Raw genomic sequence first — 20,075 nt, forward strand, 5'->3', positions numbered from 1 at the left:
ACAAATACAAAAAATGCCGGACGGAGTGGCGTAGTCGCCAGCGTACCCGTGACACCAAGACATACAAGACAGACAACAAAACAAATACACAAATAAAAAAAGAAAATATATTTTAAAAGGGGGAAAAAGTGATGTTAAAATTAGTCCAATGTCCAAACCAGCCGAACATGTCCAAGGGCAATGATCCGCGAAAACTGCGCACAGAGCTGTGTCTTCACAACCGATGCAATGCCAACAAAGTTCTTCAGCAACTGACCAACCCGGTGAACTCACTGGCAGTCCGGAGACAACGCCAACGTCAGAAGCTAGGCCTGCTAGACTGCAGTCTGGAGATGATGGAGGCACAGTCCAAAGTACTGAGCGAACGTGCATATCCGCAACTCGGTGGACCCAACAGCGACCGTCTGCCGCTCCGTGAGAATGCAGCTCCTCATCGTTAACGCCAGTCTGCAGTTGGCAAGGCAGCCATGGTAGATCTCTCGCAGAGTAGAGCCTAGGTCCGGCTGTCCCGAGAGATCCCCTCGACCAGACAGTGAAGTGCACTGTTCACGGATGGATGGAAGGATGTCCGATGCCCAGCTAGGGCAAAAGCTAGCCATAGCAAGCTCCCAATGGACAAATGTCAACGACATCAGCTGACTTAGGAGTAAAAAGGACTAAGAATAACACGAAAACTATCAAAAATAGCGTAAATAAATAGGGAAAACATTTAACTAGACAAACCAATACAAAAAATAAACATGACATTACATAAAATTACGAACATTACATAAAAACAAACAAAAACATGATGCCAGACGGAGTGGCGTCTCTCGCCAGCGTCCCCGTAACCTAGCAACCAATCAGCAGCACAGAAGTTGAATTATGGAGAAAGAAGGGATAATGGATGGGAAGTTTATTTTCAAAACTTTGCCAGATAGTACACTTGACAAAACGAAAGTTATATGTAGCATTTGTCGAGTTTAGTACCGAAGTACATCCAGTCTGAGGTATCACTTGCAAGTTAAGCACACGGATCCCAGCGTAAGCTTTGCTTCTGGTAACGTACGACAAACTACACTTGACAGCCGTTTTAGAAGCAGATCGATAAATACGTCGACCTCCAGTAAACTGACCCACGCTATAGCTAAATGGATAGCCACAGCATGCAGACCAGTTTATATAGTGGAAGACTAAGGTCTCTGTGATATTATCCGGATTGCCTCCGGTGACCTCACGTACGAGTTGCCATCCAGGGCCACAGTCATGTCCAGGATACACGAGTGGTATGACACAGAGAAGGCAAAACTACCTACGAATTTGGACAACACAGCTTCTGTCGCGCTTACTGGTGACTATTGGACATCGCTAGGTAATCATAGCTATCTTGGAGTAACAGCTCATTACATCGATCAGGAGTGGAAGCTGCATTCACATGCATTGGCTGTAATGAGAACTGATGAGAGGCATATGGCTGATGTATGCGCGAGTCATTTTATGGATGTAGCGGGTCAGTGGAACATTGAAGAGAAAGTGAGCACACTGAACACAGACAGTGCTAGAAATATGATTGCAGCTTCGAAACAGCTACCATTCGAAAATCTGCCGTGTACGGCTCATAGCATTCAATGCTCAGTCACAGTGTCTCTACAAAACAGTGCATTTAACGGTGCACTTGCTAAATGTCGCAAAGTGGTTGGCCACTTTAAACATAGCCCACCTAATACTGCTGAACTCAAGACACAGCAAGTTGCGCATGGACTTAAGGCTGAGGCACTCGTTCAGGACGTTCCTACAAGGTGGAATTCCACTCTGGAGATGATTAAACGAGTGCAAAGAAATCAGGAAGCACTGAGAGATGTTCTTGCCCAGAAACAAACCAATGTTACCATGCCAACAAAGTCTGAGATGGAGAAACTTCAGAAACTGGAGATATTGCTTGAACCATGCAGGTACTATTTTCTGATCAAATTCCATTTTAGGCCTAGATATGCAATAATCCCCCATTTACATAAACCAGACTGACAACATTCTCTGCTTGGAGCAGCCAGTGTGCACTCACCTTTATGCATTAGCCAATGCCCTAATATAATGCCTCTTGTGTAGCCTATGAGTGTTTATAGCAGAAGTTTAGTGATACTTGACCCATGAACCATAGCCCTGTTGTCTATGGTCAGCTTGTGGTGTTAATAGGAAAAATAACTTGTAGCCTAATTTTGACATAATGTTGACCGAGTATGGAGAGACTGCTAAAGCTGGCCTAATGGAGCATATAGCCTACGTTACAGTCAAGGCCATAAAACCCCATTAGTTCAGCTTTAGCTGCCTAACCATATCTCATATTTCAGCTTGACGTGAATTAGTATTTTTGGAGATACTTTACAGAACTCCTTGGAGGTGAAAAGTTTGTATCCTGTTCAGTCGTGTTGCCTGCATTATGCCATCTGTCCCGGGTGATGAAGACTTCTGAAGATGATCCAGCACACATTGTAAAGTTCAAGCAAACCTTCAGTGCGGACATTACGAGCCGCAAAGACAAAACCAACCTTACATGGCTGAAGATTTCAACTGCCCTTGACCCAAGGTTTAAGGACCTCAAATGTCTACACAGATCTGAAAGAGCAGAGGTGTGGGCATTGATTGCTGGTTTTCTGAAGGAGGAGATACATGGACAGCAACCAGTGGAAGAACCGTCATCTGAGCCACCAAACAAGATGGCAGCTCTCTTATTTGCTTCTGACTCTGAGTCAGACAAGGAGCAGGATGACATTGAAAACTGCCTAACCCGCTATAGGGCTGAGCCAGTCCTCTGCAAGGATGAGTGTCCCTTAGAATGGTGATGCAAACATGCTTGTATCTACAACATGTTAGCATGCAACACCTGCCACATCTGTACCTTGTGAGAGATTGTTTTCCCTCTCAGGTCATGTTGTTCAGAAAAAGCGAGCTGCCTTGTCATCTAGAAATGTGACCAAACTTGTGTGTCTTAGCAGCTGGCTTAGGTCAACTAAATAGAAAGTTTAGAGATACCAATATCAATCTGTATCATTCAAAATAATGTGAGACTTAGTCTCTCAGAGTTCACCGAGTTCTCACTGTGAATTTGAAAGGTCTACTTTCTGTTTTGCCCACAGAATGTCAACATCCATATCAGAATTTTTGTTTTTGTTTTTAGTTACACTTGAAAGGTCTTTTGGTATGAATGACAATGTGTCATTACATTTGATAATCTCATTTAACTTCAATTGGAGTGGATTTGAAATAGAATTTAAAAAATGTGATTAATCGTGAGTTAACTCACCATTACTATGCGATTAATCAACTAAAAAATTTTAATCGTTTGACAGCCCTAGTGGAAATACAACTTTATTTTTAGGCATTTAGCTACCCGATCCGCAATACGTTGCCAACAGCCTTGACTTGCTTTGTTTGCTGCCGACGTATTTGATTTTTGTCGTAGAGTGTTTTAATTCCTCGTAACTTGTCATAATAATTGTGCATTCCTCATCTGTAAAATAAGATAATTGCCTCATCATTGAAAGTGGTGACTTGCATTGCAACCCACCCCTTTTATGTGAAAGTGCACAGACTCCAATTAGGTTAACCCTGGTTCAACAAATCAACTTCTAATCAGCGTCGTAGTACCGATTAACAGCACTTAAGATAACCAGGTTTTGTCAACCCCGGTTTAACAAAGTAACCCTGGGTTACATCTGGGTAGGTTAAGCTCCCTTCGTAGTACAGGCCCCAGGTCGCAGATTCGTCCGTTTAACTCAAGTTCAAATAGAAATGCTTATGATGCTCCACTTTGTTGTTTAATAAAGGTTTACAACACGATGTGTCGGTGTTGGAGGTGTCAGGTTGACTGTAGTAGACTGCATGCGCTGGACTATGAATATGCCACCAAATAAATAAAACTAAATAAACTCCAGGTGGGTCTCGAACCTCTATTAAATTAAACTGCTTGTATGATAACCTGACATCTACCTGCTTGCGCCACTAACCAGCTGACGCTTTGCAGCGAAATTGGTCATACTTATGTAGTAAAAGAGGTCACCTAGTATGTTATTGTGTTTGTAGCAGGTTAGCACAGTGGATCATGGTAACTGGCTACCGTGTTATCTTGCTACATTGCCCAAGCCATTTACTTAGGCTTTCAAAGTAGCTTCAATGCTTCACTTAAGAGAAGAGGAGAGGTAAGACTTCTCCGCATAGTCTGTCTGCCTCTCCATGTTTGGGTACTGTCTGTCTACTAGCCACTTTTTACCACTGTCTTACTGCCTCACTGTTTGCGTGCTATATTAGCACATATAACCCCTCCCTCCATGCCACAGCTGGATTGTGGCCACACTTATACCTTTTCTTAATATAGTTAAACTATATATATCTATCTAGATAGATAAATAGATATAGTTTTTCTATAGTTTTTATATATTACCTTGCCTACTCTCTGATATGTCCATATTTATTTTATGCTGGTCTCTAGACTTTATTCTTGCACTTTTGCACTGTTGGACTTTGGTTTGGTTCATTTGCACCATCACCATGACACTCACTCACACAGAGCACCTTACCTAACCTTACTATGCACAGAGAATCACAGGCTCAGTCCCTGCCTCAGTCATTGCAAGCGCCTCTTGATTGATTAATCACCCACTATGTGGATACTGTTTTTAGAATTGTTTTAGATTAAGTGTTATTTAGTATAATTTGTATTTTAGTATATTTTTAGTATATTCTTTAACTTCTACTGTCCTTATTGCTTAGTTGTGTTTTTTATATTATATACTTTTAATCACTTTTTTCTGCTGTAAGTGAATGTGTGTGTGATGTCTGTATGCTACTGAGACCTTGAATTTCCCCTTGGGGATCAATAAAGTATCTATCTATCATGGTTAAGTTTAACTGATTGCTGCCAGGCTGTGGCCGTCTCTAAAACGTTTCACTGATTGCTGCCAGGCTGTGGCCGTCTCTACTTGAAGTGTCTCTAACACAGGATTATGAACGCCAGCAAATAAATAAAATATAAAAGTTAAACTATGAGATTGAAACTCGAATGACAAAATTATAATCTGCATATTAAAGCTGCAGTTGGCAAGATTTTTTTGATCATATTCGCTGAAGCCGACACTATGCACTGTAAGGAGTCCTAATGTTTCTATACTGATCAAACTCCTGGTCATGTGAACTGTTGATTAATTACCCTACCACATGATGGTATGACCTCATGGTGGGCCCATTGTCACATATTGCTGCTACAACAACGTTTGATTATATCTCTAACCTTTGCCTTTTTCACAGGAGAAACTAACTAGGAAGCAGGAAATGTAATTAATGTGTACATTGTCATGTCTTGATTAATGCACTCTCACTACAACAATGGTCTCAAGTCTCATCAAAGTACTTCTCATGTGACCCAAAATCAGCTGACCTCCAATCATGTGAATGTAACCAACCACAAACTAGGTAGCCTATTTAAGCGAAGTTTACAGAGCATTCTAGGAGCCATTCTGTAGTCAGAATCTCCCGCACCACTCTGGTGTGTAGCCATCATCCTCTGAGCTGGTATGTTCATTCTCTGATTGCTTCATATGGTTTCCTAAATGTTCCTTTAACCTGTTTTCGTAACTTTCACATTATTCATTTAGATGTACCTTCTATAATGTATTGGATGAATAGCTTGTATCTGACAAATAAATTGTGATGTTCTGACCCGCATAGCCTTACTATTGTACTTGTAGTCCAGAGTAGCAGTTTAGGTAACGTTACTAGCATAATGGGCCGGTTGGGATTAGTTATCGCCGCCGTAGAAACTAAATCACCTGGGAGCTGGCATGTTATTATGAAATGACCAAGCATTACACAGCGGTGGGCAGTTTGTCAGCGATGGTCCTAGATTGGTCGCGAAAACCTAGCACAGCCTGACCCCCTGTAGCATAGGAATTTGCTTGACTGGCTAACACGCTGATGAGTATAGCAGTCCGGATCAGCATGTAACCTCTGACCACTTCCAGACCAATACGTGTTATGTTTAGGAACCGCCCGAATTAATCGGCAGATGGAGGAGACCTATAGTATACATTCCTAAGCTTGAGCGCGTGTCACAAGAAAACAAGTTCGCATTCTCATTAACAATATGTATTGTGGGCGTATCAACCCACTAAGGATAACAATGTTACAATGAACCGAAACTTTTCTAATATTGAGCGGAGTCAGATTTATTAGGTTTAACGGGTTTATAATCAATTGACATATGTCCAACAGCGCGCGGACAGCTTCACGATTTCCTTCGACCTCTCCCTGTTCCCTCATTGGTCCTGACGAGTGACGTCATTTACAGCGCTGACAGAACAACATAAATCAGCCGGTTTTAGAAAAAAAACCTGGGGCCTGTACTACGAAGGGAGCTTAACCTACCCAGATGTAACCCAGGGTTACTTTGTTAAACCGGGGTTGACAAAACCTGGTTATCTTAAGTGGTGTTAATCGGTACTACGACGCTGATTATGAAGTTGATTTGTTGAGCGGAGTTAACCTAATTGGAGTTTGAGCGCATTCACATAAAAGGGGCGGGTTGCAGCGTATGAGGAATGCTTATTTTACGGATGAGGAATGCATTATTATTATGCCAAGTTATGAGGAATTAAAACCCACTCTACGACAAAAATCAAATACGTCGGCAGTGAACAAAGCAAGGCACGGCTGTTGCAGATCGGGTAGCCTAAATGCCTAAAAGTAAAGTTTTATTTCCACATGTTCTTCAAATATGTGTTACGGAGGATTAATAGCTTGCGGAATGTCTGAAATGAGTTGAAATAATTAAATTGCCTATTTTGAGTTCATAGAAATGCCTACAGATGCAACACAATTTAGAAGTGGGCATATAGATTACAGTAATAGGATAATTGAATGTTTAAGTAGCCCCCATTGACTGATTTAGTGTATGCCTAATCCTGTGAACATTTCAGATGCAACACCATTGCCAAACGCACATGGCAGCAGGTGAAAATGAAACACAAACACATTATTCAGAATAGTAGGTTTATATAGTTATAGTTTGCATTAATATTTCTTAATTATGAAAACATGTAGGCCTAGTATGCTTATAGCCTTCACTTGGCCTCTGTTTTACAGCTAACAAGAAAAAGGTGTCTTTGAACACTACTGTAAGGAGTGTTTTACAGTAGCAGAGGAGTTGGCCATCGCAAATAATAGTGGAAGGCCAATTGTGGAAGGGGTTGAGGGAGGCATTCGGTCGGATTCTGGTGCTGTGGAAATGTGTAGCCTTTATGTGCAGGGTACAGTAATATGACATTCAATTCAACAAGTTTGTTAAAATGGTGATTTTAATTTATTAGGCCTAGGCTATGTCCGATTTATTTTAGGCTATTCTTGCTCAGATGTTCAGCATACTGTAGGCTAGGCTAGGCCTATGTCCGATTTATTTTCGGACATACAGTATTCTTGCTCAGATGTTCAGCATCACTGATTAGATGGAAAACATGAATGTCCACGTAAGGGCATTGCTATGACGGGTGACATTAGAGACTTCTGCCTAGATCATCTGACAAAGATAACGAATTCCCTCGACTGACAATCTATATCTTCATAGAGAATATATATATATATATATATATATATATATATATATATATATATATATATATATATATATATATATATATATATATGGCCTGGTTTTGACCTGACGTGCATGTGTCACTGATTCAACCCAAAGCGGCAACCATCAAAAGCAGAGTTTTAAGATTAAATGTCCAGATAAAATGTCCAGATTGTGCGTTTTCATGAGTTTTCGATCGTCATATATTTCATTTCCATTCATCAGAGTTCCCAAAATCACATATAAGGTGTGTTAGAGTGTCTAGTTTCGTAATAAAAAAAAAAGCTAAAAACGTAGGCTAATATTACGTTTTTGGCACTCAATGAGTTAATAAGTCACTTATTTCTTCGTAAATCCATAAAGGTCCCCTGTGTACCGTTTTCAGTTGTTTGTTAACAAAATCAACATTTCCCATTCATAAATGTGGCCCAATTCATGTTTAATTACCACCACCACCAAAATCGAAGCATAATAAAATAAAAATCCTCATTTACTGTAGAATAGCTCAGACGGAGGCTTTCTTATGAAGTTTTATTTCACATTGCACAGCTAGTAGCCTACATATTATCAGTTCCAACATCGCTAGCCAACTAACCAACAGGGATCTCCTGCTCACGTGACTACGTGGCTTATTGGGCCAATCAAAGCTCATCAATGCAATGCAGATATAACATTCTACATTTACATTGCGCAGTGTCAACTCGCCGCGTACGTGCGCCATTTTAAAATAACGGTGGCCAGCGAAGGACATATGCGAAATACAGCTCAGTCTTTGGCATCTGCATGCATAGAAAAAACATTTAGCTTTGGATTCATCTGCAGAATTTCCCTACATTCAGCAATGTAAGTTATGAGCCCATTACAAGTCATATGTCTTCCTAACAATCCAACATTGAAATTGTATTTTCCAACAAAATAAATAAAGAGAAAAATAACTTTGGGTCTAGAAACTAGAGATAGCTAGCTAACTAGCTCGGTAAATAGGCAAAATGAAACTATTTATTCCGTGTCCGAAAGAGTGTTTCATTGCCATCACACACAAGCAATGGCAATGAAATAGTACACAAAATGTTATTAATATGTTGTTATTGCTTATTCAGAGAGAAGTTTATGCTTCGACGTGCCTAGGAGTCCAGAACTAGTGCCAGACAGTTTTGATATGTGACGGCTCCCGTAGCTCTAAATGAGGCAGCGCTTGAGACATTGCTTGCTATATAACTCCTAACCACTAGATGGGAGAATTTCTTACACAGGGGGGCTTTAATAAACAACTATAGTCTTGTTTTGGATCAAAATAGAGTTTATAGACTCTTTTATAGACTCCTTGCTTGGTATTCCTGCCCTCGGGTTCTGTAAATGGAAAACAAGCAATGAAATAACTTTAAATCCAAACAGTATTTATTTTCTTTCCTTTTCGTGATTTCGTGGAACAAGCATTCTATTAAACTTTAGTTACAGATATCACAGCAATGTAAATTGCTAAGCTTTTATCACTCTTCACACTATACACACACTAATGATCCCACTAAAAGGGTTCCTTTTATGACTCAACAGGACACCACAATATATGTACAGTATCTGCCTGAGATCATTATAGCAGGACCAGACAATAGCAGTATCTGTTCCTGTAAATTGCTAAGCTTATCACCCTTCACACTATACACACACTAATGATCAAAAGGGTTCCCCTTATGACTCAACAGGACACCACAGTATACAGTATCTGCCTGAGATCATTATTTTACATTTTTGTACATAAATCAAAATACTTTACATTTTACACAAGAGTACTCAGAAATCTCAATCTTCTGCACTTTTACTGTTGCATGTATGCAGAAGGCCTTTGTACCACTAACACTACCACTTGTGTTGACGTTATGAATGTGACAGTTTTGCACAGAATTGGCCATAAAAGATTACACTGTGATGGTTTCCTCATAGATGTTGCATTCTGTGGTCTTGTCTGGTCCTGCTATAAACAACAAGTATGAATATTACTGAGTTTAGTTATGCAATAGTATTTCTGTAATGTCCACACAGACAAAATTGATATTATTGTTAAGTTATTACAAAACTATGTGTAATAGGATAGTGACTCAAAAGCATGATGTATCATTTATAACATTATCCAATCAACAATTGAACATTTTTTTATCCGATTTTACATTGTAATTAAATAATTTTAAAGTAGGCCTAATGCATTCTCATTTACCTCCCTGTTTTCCTCTAAAGGTGAACACAATGACCACCATGGTCATGGTGATGAGAACAAGGCTAGTGAATCCTGCAAACATCTGGTAGGAGAGAGGCACTGGTGGTGTTTGTGGCTCTGAACCTATGAATCGAGAAATAAAAATGTCAAAGTCTGTATCCAAAATCTCCAAGGACATACAGTATAAAAATATCTCCACTTCTCCCTTCTGTCATTGCCCAGGCTGCCTTCATGTCATGCAGAATGCACCCCTTTGCAAAAACCCGCTGATTGGGTCTTAGTATGTAAGGTGGAAAAATACTAACATTCACAATCTTTACTGTAGTCCGTATTATTTTGAATTAAACACCTAGCCTCCATGCCAGCTGACCAATTACAGGCCAGCTGGGTAGAAGGACATTGACAAGGCTACTGGGTACACTTGCCATAACACCTCAGTCCAGCAGATGATGGTAATGCACTCCGTTTGCAAACTGCCGAAAAAAACTCACAGAAGAGGAAGGCTTGCTGGCCCGCCAGAGGCTGTTTCCCAAAGACGAGGGTCCTCGAAGATTCATGCTTCATATTCAGTCATATTCTCAGCTGGCACATGACATGGAATGTGCAGTGGACAATACTGACAACAACAGCAGGGATCTACCATAAATCGTAAAAATTATGGCCAGGGTCTTTTATTTACTTAGGGCTTTATTTTGGGCAGGCGTAAGCTATATTGAGCAGGCCTTTATTTCTATGTGCGTTTTATTGTGAGACATGCGTTTCGTTTGGAGCACATACCGCTATCAAAAGCAGAAGAGTTGAAAGAGTCAGGATTTTCACCCGCTGTTTATTGAGACAGGCTGCAAACTTTCACTCATTCAAAATGTGTGCTGTGCTGTAATGGAAACCTTATTCAAAATGTGTGCCTGTGCTGTAATGGAAACCTTGATTTCATTAATTCATTTTCTCCATTTGTGTTAAAATTAGTAGTAGCCTAGGCCTTGCTTCACTCTGGAAAGAAGGGGACGACAAGTTTTTAAATGGTGTAGGAAAATTTTCATTGACAACAAGAAAACCAACCAACAATTAAAAATATTAAGAAGAGCTCTTATTTCATTGAAAAAACAATGATGCTGTAAAGCGATAAAATGGTGGATGCTTCAACGGTCTTCATTCGAAACGGAAACTTCAATGATCTATAGCTAGGCCCTGGAGCTTTTAAAGTGGTAAATTCATTTAATTGCCAAGACACTATGTAACGCAGAGAATTTAATCGTTGGATTGAACTTGATGAAAGGTAAAATCCCATCCCTACCCTGTTTAACAACAAGGTTGAGGTGGACAAATTGCGTGACTGGATTATTCCCCAAAATGGTGGAATATCCCTTTCTAAACAAGGCTTAGTCACTTTTTAAGCGTGATGCTAGCAGGTGACTAAGATTCAATGATCTATGCTTTTGGAGCAACAACTGGATGAACTTGAGAAAGGTAAAATCAGTTGTTTACAAACAATTCCCCCAAATGGTGTATCCCTTAAAGGCCTATGCAGTGTTGAAAACACGCCAACAAACACGACAGTGTTGAAAAAATGATGTGCAATAAACTGACAATTGGAATAGCCCAGGATATTTTGGACTTGAGACTTTGAATAAACAAACGACAATTCTGACTGCAAGTCCCAAATTGAAACGAGCGATATGCTAATGGTCCCGAATTTAAGGACGTTTCAGAATGCCACACAGCTACAGACAACAATTGGCAGACAGAGCGAAATGTCACTTATGCTGCCCAGAGACTGTTTTTAAGTTTTTATAGGGCCCCATCTTAACGATCTGAAACGCAAGTATCAAAGGCAAAATGCAGTAGCTTTGTCGGCGGATCAGAGCGTCATCTCACATTGCCTTTAACAACCGGCGCGCTTGTTCCATGGCGGATTGCTATGGATGTATTGATTTTTCTTCTTGACAAAATGTAATACAGAAATGTCACAGAAAAATACTTTCTGATGTTTTGGGATCACTCTCACTGAATCACAAGGTTATGAATGCATGATGATATTTTTGCAATGTAATCTAACATTAGACCGAGATTACTTTGCAGACGATGCAGCTCTTCAGATATAAACTCTCCTCTCCTGTGCTGCTGGGGCATTTGGGTTAAATGACATCGGCATATGCAGCTCAACGTCATGTCTCCTTAAGTCCTCTAATATTTCCTCATTTATGTCATCAACACATCCATGATTCATGGAAATGTGTAAGCTAGATTTATGTCTATTTTTTCACATCTTCATGGACACCACAATGATTTCCCTCGTGTGGTAATATTTGTCCTTATGTATGGTTTGCAGAAATGGGAACTACTGCGTCCGTATAGATGAGAGGAGCAAAGAGTATGTGTTTTGTGCAGCACACGCTACATTATGGCCAAGCACCTGGCCGTACCTTACCAACAGGCAACTCAACAACGAGAAACAGTTTCCTCTGTGTGTGTATTCACACCAAGTTAACCTACCATAACTTTCCGACTCTGCACAATATCCCATTAACTGCATGACAGTAGGCTATTTACAATACTTTCTGTAAAGTTTGTAAACACGTTATCACATTTGTTTGAGCAGGAGAGAATAACAATGCATGGACGAGCAACTACAGAAATTGTAGCCAAGGCTACTTGCTGCTTTTCGTTTTGATCTGTCTTTTAGGCTACTAAAATATCCATTTTTTTGTATGGTTGGGGCCATGTCAACCCATTCCATAACCACTCATTTCATGTATAAGCACCTAGTTAAACACAAAAAGTGATAAAGCTGATTTAAAACTGCACAAAATTGGGAATAATGCTTAGGCTAATTTTAAAAGGAATTCCATTCATGGGGGCCACAAATGTTTAAAGCCATACACAACAGTAATATTGGAACAAAACTAAAGGTAACCCATTTACCCTTTATTTCATGTATAGCTGTCTAAAGTTGTTTTCCAAATTAATAAAACTGCACGAAAATTAAAAGAGTAGGATCATTAACACCCTTGAATGCATGCCAAGTTTTGTTGTTGTAAAGAAAATTTTATGTGGATTTTGTACTATGTACTACTGTAGGCTGGAACTTTTTTTTCATCTGCAGCCCCAGCTGACCATAATACATTCTCTGATTAAAACTCAAGGGCCCAAAACCTGGCTCATAATCACTCATTTGTGATTTGCCAAATGAATGTTTGAAAATCAGTAGGATTAAAAGCCATGCATCATCATCATCATGGCTGCATTTTCAGGGTGTGTCTGTAGATCAGTGTGCATAGCATTCATTCCTGCAGATGCCCCCATTTCTTCCAAGCGAAATAAATCTAAGGATGTTTCGGCCATGCATGGTTTTTACTAAGCATCTGAATAAGCGTCCTAATAGGACTGACTTTAGACCAGGTTGTCCCTGGTCTGTATGGATTGTTTTCTGAAATTTGGCACCAGGAAAATTTTGTTTGTATCTTCGACTGTCATTTATTACCGACAAAATCATTCTGTGCAATGGAAGATCTGATACAGTTTTGCCTATACATCTGCGTGAGACTGGGGGCTGTTTATTTTGTTTTAAGTCGTGCAGGGTGTGAGAGGGGATCGATGTGCTTTTCACTGAAAGTATCAAACAATGACACCTTCATTTCATTATGGCTGCTTTAGCAAAACACCTTAAGCTACTGTGTAGTGGGTCCCATTTAGAAGTGGCTACTTCATTCGGCGTGAATGTTATTACAACTTTCGGATATGACAGTTTAAGTCCGCTTGATACTGTAAAGATTGGTTTCAAAGGAGATTTTATTTGTGTTAGCTAGCCTATTGACAATTTATGTTGTCAATAGGCCTATCCCTACCTGTAGCTTAGGGAAGCTAACAACTTTCTGTGGAGGTATATCTCAAATTCTAGGCTGGGTGAACCAGCCTATCTACTCCCGCTATTTATTTTTGATTTCTTAAAAGATTGAGCTTGGTCTGATGAAAGCCAGACTAGCCAAATGAATCAAAAAAATAATGAACAGGAAAGACACAAGGCCCATTTGGACATGTCAGGTTATAAAACAAAGGCTACTGTTAAATTTGTGCATTAACAATAACGAGACTACTGTTACTTAATTTGTGCATTGACAATAAAGTATTACATGAACTAAAGATGCCTAAAATCTTATGAGTCATTCAAAAAAATCCATCCATCCAAAAATGACCTTTGTTTTGATAGCTATTAGGCTAATAATTTTTTGTTTATCTGTAAAAAAAATAAATAAATAACATTATGCTGAGCCCCATGCCTAAATTCTGCTGGATGAACTGCACATTTATTAAAGGCAATTCTAATGTATTATAAATCTAATACCTTTTCAGCACCAGTATTCATTATTGAAACAAGCATGCTTGGAGTAAAATATGGAATAATGTTTTTTTATTTTTTAGGAGCGGATGTACAGGACTGATCATCTTATTTTTTAAACATGCCTACCTACGGGCATGCAATTGGGCTATGGGTCTTCTACAGGAATAGCATGTTTGAATGGGCACTGCAAGTATAAACTGCTCACAATGTAGTTATGGCAATGTGGTTACCACAGAACAAAGACCTATTTTATTCTTATTCTTTCTATTCTATACACTTTTATTTCTTAAACAAATAAATTATTGTATATGAAGAGCCTTTTATTAGGCATCTAGATATTAGGCCTATTCAAATACATAATGCCCCACCTTGATTAGAACCTTGGTATGGGAGAACATTTTCACATTGTGTTTGTTAAAAATGACATGAGCGGATATATCAGTTATCAGTTTTTGAAAAACTCAAATATCGAAGTTATCAGCCTTCAAAATCCCATATCGGTCAGGCTCTATAGGAGATGGAAACAAATTGACATACACACACGCATGCACACACACATACACCCACACAACCAGACACACACACACGCACACACATACAAGCATACATAAAAGTTGCAAGAGTAGGGGGTGGAGTTACCCTGGAAATCCAGAGTTCTTACGAGAGCACAATGGAATTGTCTCTGCGAGACACTCTGGCAAAGAGTAATGATGCATGTTACTTTTACCCCAACATTCCGGGAAACCAGCTAAACTGATGAAGACAGCGCTGCAACGTTAGAGGACAGTACACATAGGTCATAGTGTTATCAGATTGTGTCGAAGTCCGAAATAATATAGAGTAAACATGGTCTAGTGTTTTCCTATTGCGTGCAGTGAGATTTTTTAAATGCATGCTTGTTGCCGCCCCTCGAGTTGGGCCATTACATTGTTCTTTGCCAGACCCTTAATCTTTCTAGATTATCAGGGTCTGGATTTTCCAGGCTAGGGTGGAGTAGGAGATGGAGACAAATTGACAAACGTGACAAGCGGGAGAGGATGTACAGGACTGAGAGGCGCCGGCGTTCCTATTTTGAACCGCTATGCGGTACATCTATTGTAGTTACTTTTTAAACACTTTTAAACTATTGCCATTTTTATGTGTTTTAATTATTACTTAAACATGTTTAAAGTATTGCCCTTTTATGCTATTACCTTGTGTGTATACATTTTCTTTTTTTATTCTTTAATTTTTGAATTATTGTTTGACTATTGCCCTTCTATGCTTTTATTTGCTATTCCTGTTTGCTTGTGTTTATGTAAAGCACATTGAATGACCTGTGAAAATGAAATGCTCTATATAAATAAAGTTGACTTGACTTGACGTGACTTGGTAGGTAGAACTGAGCCCTGCTGAGTCAAATCCTTCAAAAACGAGACAAGGCTTCTTCTTAGCTGCAGGTGTATGTTACTGAAAATCATTCCTCCAAACAAGGATACAAGGAAGTTTGTCACATGCATATAGTTACTGGAAGAAATGCAGTGCAATTATGTCTGGTGTCAGCCTATTTGTGCATTTATGGGGGTGTAAAAAGTGCAGTAGAAGAGGGGTTTAGTAGATTAAGTGGCAAGGGCTGCATAAGAAAGGTGGGGGCTGTATGTACGGTAGGCTATTTGGAGGTTTCTTTATCTGGTAAGTGAAATCTGCATTTTCCTCTCGAGTTAAACGTGTGCTTGCTTGTGCCAAGGCATATATATATATATATAGGCTACTGTATGTAGGCCTATTGGTGTTGTGGCGTGGCTGTGTTGTAAGAATGCAACTTCTCTCTGGAACACCTTATCAGCCGAAGAGTAACCTTCTGCATAGTGCGCAACAACCCCAAAACCTCGGATGCGCATTATAACTTATTTCGGTAGGTCAGCACTTGTGAAGCGCAGGCTTTTCCCAAACTGGTGGTGCTTAAAATGCTATATAATACAACTGTGTTCAAAGCAGGATGAGGATAACCTAAGGTTGTATGTGTGTGTGAGCAGACAATAACTGCTTTGAAAATAAGCCATTTAACATTGTTTCACATTACATCCCATTGAACTCATTCCATGTAGCCTACAGAAGGATTGCAATAATAATGATAATAATAACTTACTATATTGCAGAATTCAGTGTCAGTACACCACCATGCAGTAGTAGAAGGCAAGCAGTAGGCAGTGTGCTGAACATATCTATCAAACCACCTAGATGGTGAGGGTGGCACAAAACAAGGTCAGGGAAGCCTTCATGCATTGTAGAATGTTTTGTGGTCGGAAAAAGTTGAAACTACAATAAATAGGCCCGTTGAAACTACAATAAATAGGTCTAAAAATTAGGTTTATTGTGTGACAGTACTGTTCATGTTGACATTTTAAGCAGACTTAAAAGTAACTCAAAAGTTACTTTCTCTAGTAACTAATTACTTTTGATATACAGTAATTGGTAAGGTAATTCAATTACTTTTGAAAGAAGTAACTAGTAACTGTAACTAATTACTAATTTTCAGTAACTTTCCCAACACTGGTTGGGGATGTGTGTTGGAGAAGCTTCCTGATGAAATAATGTGCTGTGTATGTAGGGGAGAGGGGGGGGCAGTGTACTGCAAGTATGGTGAAGGGACTTACTATTGCAAGCAGAGTACTGTATGTATGATGTATGTGAGTGATGACAGTGAAGATGTGTGTGTGGGCGGGAGGGAAGTGGAGCAGTGACTGTGTGTGTAGTGTGTGTGTGGGTAGGTGGGGGCAGTGTGCTGTAAGTATGTAGAGGATGTGTGTTGGAGAAGATCCAGACAATGTGCTGTGTATGTAGGGAGGGGGGGCAGTGTGCAGCAAGTATGTAGAGGAGGCTTACTGTAGCAAGCAGTGTGCTGTATGTATGTGAGGTGATGACAGTGATGATGTAAGTGTGTGTGTTTTTTGTGTGTGTGTTGGGGATGGGGGGGGGCAGAAAGGCTAGGCAATCAAGGACATGGGTAGATAGATGGAGGAGAAAACAAAAATAATAAATAAAAAGTTCCTCCATGGTGTGAGAGTTCAAAGTTGTCCTGACCTGAGTCCATACTTCATTTAGGCTAGTGAAAATAAGACAATGTTTACATTTAAATGAAAAACATTGAATAATACAGTGAACTGCCTTGTTTAGTACAGATTTTAAATCCTCCATAAATGTGCGCACAGGATTATGGGTATTCTGAGCACACTGAGGATACACACATGCATCCTCAAAAATTCGGCAAAACGAAGGACTTTGTCCTTGGTGGAATTTGATGAATGCTTAACATTGGAACAGTACCTCGGTGGAGTTCATAATGTAGCACCCATAGATATTAGAAAGCTACAGTAGATACCGCATTGGGCTCCAGAACGTACTGTATGTAAATAGTGGCACCATCATGGTGGGGGTAATGATAACTGGAGGCCAAAGGAGAAACAGGTGTCTCTGATTGCCGGCAAGTGTTGTCCGTAAGGTGTTTGCCCCTAGCAATATGGCGGCCATGTTCACATATACCACCTAATAGAACTTGACAGACAATGCTGTATCTAGCTTTCTAATGGTAGCACCCTCGAAAAGGCGGCCGTTGGGGCTGAGTATAATTCCTGCTTCCTGAGTATAATTCCTCTGTGTGAGTAACCCAGCAAACAATTTTCGATTCGGGGATCCGCAGACGTTCATGAAAGATGCGGGAATGTTTGCAGCTCATTCACTGCTAACGTTCCCTCACGGTTGTTCAGGAAAGTTTTCTTGACAGTGTCGGAACATTCCTTCATTGGTTCTGGGAACGTTCGCAGAATGTTTGAATCATGTTTAAAACTTGAGCAGAGAAAAATTGATTCCGGGGATGTTCGCAGACTGTTCTTTAAACCATGTTTAAAACTCGAGCAGAGAAAAGCCAAAGCCTACTGCAGGCACTGAGAATGATTTCCTTTGGGAGATACAGTATATCAGCTCACGATAGGACGTTCAATTGCAGGTTTCAAATCTGATGGTCATTCATTCATTATTTACATTCATCATGCCTTCTGCATGTAATCATTGGTAGGCCTACTTACCTCATGCCTGTGATGGTGATGGCTGTATCCTCCTCCTTCATATCACCGTTAAGAATCAGCTGTATATATGGGTTATAGTGCCTTGACGTTTACAGTGTTTTATAATAAATAATAACAATAAACTAGCCTAACTAAACCATTTTCAATCCATATCCCGTTGTGTTATTATTCAAAACACCAGCAAGAGAAGGCTAAACTGTCTCAACCATTTTGTTTAAGATCAAAACAATAATAAACGTGGCAACTGGCCTTCAATGCATGCTGGGAACTAACTAAAGCTAAATTATGAAGTGTTGCAACCTCAACACTCACAAACACACAAACACAGGCATGTTAGGCAAAATCAGCTCTGTATGACACGATGACAGATCTACTCCACTGATTATACAAAAATTCAACCTTAATTAATCCTTCAGGGAACGTTCCATAAAGGTTCCCTGATAGTTGCACAAAACTATACCTTTAGGGAACGTTCCTTAATAAATAAAACATGTATCCTCAATATAACCATCAGGAAACGTTCCCTAAAGGTTCCCTAATAGTTGCACAAAACTATACCTTAAGGGAACATTCTGGGAACATTCCTTATTGCATAAAAATGTATCCTGAATGTAACCATCGGGGAACGTTTCCTAAAGGTTCCCTGACAGTTGCACAAAAACAGCTGTAAGGGGACATTCTGGGAACGTTCTCTGAAGGTTGCACAACACAATAACTTTACAGAACGTTCCCAGAATGTCTTTTAAAGGTTTATTTTTTGTGACCTTCAGGGTAGGGAATGTTCCCAGAACATTGCGTGTTTGCTGGGAACCTTCTTCTTCTGTTGTGAGTTTTTGTTTTGGCAGTTTGCAAACGGAGCACATTACTGCTATCTGCTGGACTGAGGTGTGATGGCAAGTGTATCAAGTAGCCTCGTTCTGCTTTACAATGGCCGCCGGATGAATAAGGCGAATTGGTTTAGAGCAGTGTTTCTTAACTGGTAGGTCGGGACCCAAAAGTGGAGCTTGTGGTAAAATAAAAACACAAAAAAGGCATATTTAAAATGCTACCTTATTAGATCTAATATCAGACCTTTCAGATCGGACAAAATGGGACAGAAACCCCAATGTGTGCTGTGCAGTGAAATCCTGGCACATGAGCATGAAACCATCAAAACTAAAATGCCACATAGAAACAAAGCACCCTTGTCAAAAAACAAACCTGCCAAGTGCTTTGAAAGGTGACATCAGATTCAGGAGTTGATGCTTCACAAAAGTAAGGCCAAACATCACCATGTTCCAAACAAGTAGGTCTACAGCAGTATTGGGAGTAACGCATTACAAAGTAACGCATTACTGTAATTTCACTACTTTTAGCGGTAACAAGCATGTAACAAAGTATTTTTTAAATCAAGTAACACTGAAATTTAAATGAGTTTGTTACTTGCGTTACTCTGTAAATGTGAATCGTAAATGTAAATGAGGTTTCTAGGCCAAGTATACTTGCGTATACAAGGAATTTGGTCATTTATCCCATCTGTGAATTAGTGAACACACAGAGCACACAGTGAGCACAGTGAGGTGAAGCACACACTAACCTGGAGCAGTGAGCTGCCTTGCTACAGCGGCGCTCGGGGAGCAGTGAGGGGTTAGGTGCCTTGCTCAAGGGCGCTTCAGCCGTTCCCACTGGTCAGGGATCAAACCGGCAACCCTTCGATTCCAAGCCTGAAGCCCTAACCAGTAGGCCACGACTGCCCTCTGTTTATCTTGTGTGAAAAATTAACGACTTCAGCAGACGAGATGACAAATGCATATTTGCTGCTTCTGATCTAACGTCGCCCAGCCGTAACAGTGTTTCCTGTGATTGTGTTTCATGTTTCCA

General features: G+C 39.9%; 1 protein-coding gene across 1 annotated transcript in view; it reads right to left on the reverse strand.

Annotated features, from left to right (window-relative positions):
• Nucleotides 1-8,997: 8,997 nt before the first annotated feature.
• Nucleotides 8,998-20,075, reverse strand: part of LOC125292792 (low-density lipoprotein receptor-like) — a 42,805-nt gene continuing 31,727 nt past the window's right edge. Inside the window, exons 7-8 of the mRNA XM_048240228.1 lie at nt 9,813-9,935; nt 8,998-9,572 (exon numbers count right to left, since the gene is read on the reverse strand). Of these exons, the coding sequence (XP_048096185.1) occupies nt 9,517-9,572; nt 9,813-9,935 (179 nt within the window). The 3' untranslated portion in view covers nt 8,998-9,516. The remainder of the gene's footprint in view (nt 9,573-9,812; nt 9,936-20,075) is intronic.

The sequence above is a fragment of the Alosa alosa genome, chromosome 4 (genome assembly GCF_017589495.1).
Source record: "Alosa alosa isolate M-15738 ecotype Scorff River chromosome 4, AALO_Geno_1.1, whole genome shotgun sequence".
NCBI classification, from domain to species: Eukaryota; Metazoa; Chordata; class Actinopteri; order Clupeiformes; family Clupeidae; genus Alosa; species Alosa alosa.